General features: G+C 38.8%; 1 protein-coding gene across 1 annotated transcript; it reads left to right on the top strand.

The window, feature by feature from the left end:
• The first annotated feature begins 807 nt into the window (after positions 1-807).
• On the top strand, positions 808-3,756 carry LOC106320587 (phytochrome-associated serine/threonine-protein phosphatase 3). The gene is made up of 10 exons (XM_013758971.1): positions 808-1,092; positions 1,277-1,423; positions 1,507-1,574; positions 1,824-1,881; positions 2,531-2,641; positions 2,731-2,781; positions 2,875-3,018; positions 3,097-3,192; positions 3,298-3,369; positions 3,655-3,756. Exons 1-10 carry the CDS (start codon positions 1,012-1,014, stop codon positions 3,736-3,738), a joined length of 912 nt encoding a protein of 303 aa, XP_013614425.1. The 5' UTR covers positions 808-1,011; the 3' UTR covers positions 3,739-3,756.

Genomic DNA, 3,756 nt, shown 5'->3' with positions numbered 1-3,756 from the left:
TCGATTCAATCAGATTGAATAGACTCTTTTGGTCGTAAATATTTTCGATCTTCAGATCGATTTTGTCTTTTCGCAAGGCGAATTCTCTCTTCGCGTAGGCGATTTGGTTTCATATAAGGCAATTTTTGTTGTATTTAAGTCTGATTTATTCATCCTTTTTTAAACTACTATCCCGTTTGATGTTACAACACTCCAATCTTATTGTTAGTTAAGCTTAATTTATTTCCTATAAAAGGAATCAATCTTCGCTTCAGAGTTTTATGGCGAAGTATCCTTTGAAGATTTGGGATTAAGATGATTGATTAAGCATGGAGAGATAATGCAGGTTCAGATAAAGCTGGAGTTTTCATCTTTGAAAGCGTTCTGGCAAGGCCCCACCTTTATCTCTTTAAAGCTACTCATTCGATTCACCTATACCAAAAAGAAGAAGAATCGCGTAGGATTAACGGGAACAAAGAATGGAGAAACAGTCAAGTAGGTTATTGATCCGGTAGGTCTCCGACGAAACCGACGGCACCATATCTGATCTCCAGAAATGTCGAATGCCAGCTCAAGATGCACGTGGCACTCATGCATTAGGGTTATGTTATCATTAGAAAGCACGTGCTTTTGTTAATCTTTATTTAGCGTTAAGTTGGGCTTGGGCTGAATGTAAAGTAGGAATATATTGATTCTACTTGTAATGTTTGGGCTACAGCCCTATAATAAAAATGTTGACAGAAAAGAAAAAGATGCTGTTCAACAACAATTGCGTTTTGATTAAAAATCCAAATGGGAGAAGTGTGAATTGCGTTTGAAGCGGCGGAGAGCGATGTGGCGAGATCTTTTTCCCCATTTTTTTTTTCTTTTTCTTTCTCGAACCTCTCATTCTCTCTTTCATCTTTTACGTAACCCTAGCGAACTCGGAGAATCTCTGCTAGATCTATCTTGATTCCTTTTTCCTTTTAACCAGAAATTCGCCGTTGAAATCGAACGCTAGAGGTGTGATTCTTGCTAGATAGATAGAGAGTAATGGATTTGGATCAATGGATTTCGAAGGTTAAAGACGGCGAGCATCTCTCCGAAGACGAGCTTCAGCTTCTCTGCGAATACGTACGCCCTTCTCCTTCTTCCTTACTTACTTAATCTGTATCTTGGTGGGGGGGGAGGCGACTTTTGAATCTGGTCTCTTCCGCTATGTATCGTATCACTTTGGTTATTAGATTTAGGGCTTTTCCTTCTGTAGTTTCCATGGAGATGGTTCAATAGACTTTCTCCGTGTTTCTGTTGCTTGCAGGTGAAAGAAATTCTGATTGAGGAGTCCAACGTTCAGCCTGTCAACAGTCCAGTCACCGTCTGTGGTGACATCCATGGCCAGTTTCATGATCTCATGAAGCTTTTTCAGACCGGGGGTCATGTTCCCGACACAAACTACATATTTATGGTACCTAGTTTTTCTTTTTTAATCCCCTGTGTTGACACGTTCGAGATGAATACAATCATGATCTGGCGGTGGGGTTTTCGCAGGGGGACTTTGTGGATAGAGGTTACAACAGCCTTGAAGTCTTCACTATTCTTTTGCTTCTTAAAGCTAGGTAAAGACGTGTTTCTTTAATGTTTCAGTGACCACTGCTTTTCTATCGTTTTGCTCTTGTTTTTTAAGCCCTTGATCTTGACAATTGTTAATATTTCTTTGAAAGAGCATTCTTCATTCAGAATTGGTCCAAATGAGGACGTATTTGCTTCCCAAGCATCTCATTTTCTCTATTGTGAGAATGCGAATTGGTGTTGAATTCGATTGCTATTTTTCAAGTATATGCAATTAATTGTATTGTAATGTGTAGACATCCAGCCAATATTACACTTCTGCGTGGAAATCATGAAAGTAGGCAGCTAACGCAGGTATTTAATATTCTGTTCCGCTAATATATCTGTTCACGCACTTTCTAGGAGGCAAGTACTTTTGATTATCTTCTCGCCCTCGTTGTTATAGCAGGTTTTTGAAAAGTCCTGATTTTGTGCAATTCCATGTCAGATGTAGACATGGATGTTAGCTAAGATGCATTTTATGTGAATCGAGTATTGGAAATCTAATTTTAGAAGGTGTTTTATTTAGTGCCGGTCTTCTTTTAAGCATGTGTTGTCTCCTTGGCGCTCTTGATGCATCGTATTCCCTACATTGTTGCATCTCATACAAGCGCTGTTTAAGTAAGAATGTTATAGTGATAATTTCTTTGAATCATTTCACTCCTGGCAAACCTTCATTAAGATTAAGGCTTACATGGTGATAAGTCGTAAAGTTGGTGTTTTTACACGTAAACAGTTCCAAGAGTTGGATGTTGTTATTGTAGATCTTGGATATTCTTTTTTCTGTAACAGAGAACCATTCAATTGATAAACCAAGATATCCACAATAGAAATAAATGAGGGGGATCTACTTTGTTTTGTATTGCTTCGTAGTGAATGTCTATGATTCTGTTTTGCGGCTGGAAGGCATATTTCGTATGCCATTTATGGGATTAAGGTTCTCATCCCAATTTTATGTTGTCAGGTATATGGTTTCTATGACGAATGCCAAAGGAAGTATGGTAACGCCAATGCGTGGCGCTATTGCACAGATGTTTTTGACTATCTTACCTTATCAGCTATAATAGATGGCACGGTAAGTAATTTCTTCAGCAACTTGGTGTTGTCGATTAAAGTGCATATGTTTGCTGTATCCTGAAGTTACAAAATACTTTCTTTGTCTAGGTTCTATGTGTTCATGGCGGCCTTTCCCCGGATGTCCGGACAATTGATCAGGTTAAACTCTGCTTCTATTGCTTTTGGTTTCCACCCGTTGCTCAGCATGTTATTAAGGTCATTTGCTCACTTCGATCTTATTGTGGGCTCTAGATAAGACTAGTAGATCGAAACTGTGAAATTCCCCATGAAGGGCCCTTTTGCGATCTTATGTGGAGCGATCCTGAAGACATTGAAACATGGGCTGTTAGTCCACGTGGAGCTGGTTGGCTTTTCGGATCGAGGGTTACCACTGAGGTATGTTTCCCTTCTTCAATACTGTAAATGATTAACGGATTTTACGTGTCTGATATTTGGTTTTGGCTTCTTGTGCAGTTTAACCATATCAACAAGCTTGATCTAGTATGCCGTGCACACCAGCTGGTACAAGAAGGTCTTAAGTACATGTTCCAAGATAAAGGCCTTGTGACTGTGAGTGTACTGCTTCTTATAACTTCAATTTCTTACGCTAGATAATTGGAAATATTACTCTGCTTAATGATGTGTTTATTCTTCTTCTTCTTCATTGGTGTGAAGGTATGGTCTGCGCCTAATTACTGCTATCGCTGTGGGAATGTAGCTTCTATATTGAGTTTCGATGACAACATGGTGAGCCATCCCTTCAAGTCTTTACTATTGAATAGTCTAGTCTTTTCTATTCATGCATAGTATCCATACCACCTCCTCTCTCAACAAGAGAGGATTCTGTTTTACTTCAGTTAGTTATATCACATGTTTATTTTCGATATTATGCTCTCTACCAGAGCAAGCACACACTTTATGATTTGGTATCTGCTTTGTCATAGATTCTCTAGGTAATAACTACGTTATATTGGATCATAATTGTCCATGGCTTACTGAATGAAATCGGTGGAAATGCTTGTTTTTCAACAGGAAAAATCAGTTAAGTACTTCACAGAGACGGAAGAGAACAATCAAATGAGAGGGCCAAGGACTGGAGTTCCATATTTCCTATGATGATTACGCTTATTATAT

Source organism: Brassica oleracea, unplaced genomic scaffold (genome assembly GCF_000695525.1).
Source record: "Brassica oleracea var. oleracea cultivar TO1000 unplaced genomic scaffold, BOL UnpScaffold00969, whole genome shotgun sequence".
Classification (NCBI taxonomy): domain Eukaryota; kingdom Viridiplantae; phylum Streptophyta; class Magnoliopsida; order Brassicales; family Brassicaceae; genus Brassica; species Brassica oleracea.
This window is presented reverse-complemented; position numbering and strand designations above follow the sequence as displayed.

Bases quoted from the DNA above. Each gene is read 5' to 3' on its own strand.
- LOC106320587 (XM_013758971.1), top strand. From the start codon at position 1,012: ATGGATTTGGATCAATGGATTTCGAAGGTTAAAGACGGCGAGCATCTC. The intron at 3,193-3,297 runs GTGAGTGTACTG...ATTGGTGTGAAG, and splicing joins AAGATAAAGGCCTTGTGACT to GTATGGTCTGCGCCTAATTA. The intron at 3,370-3,654 runs GTGAGCCATCCC...GTTTTTCAACAG, and splicing joins TGAGTTTCGATGACAACATG to GAAAAATCAGTTAAGTACTT.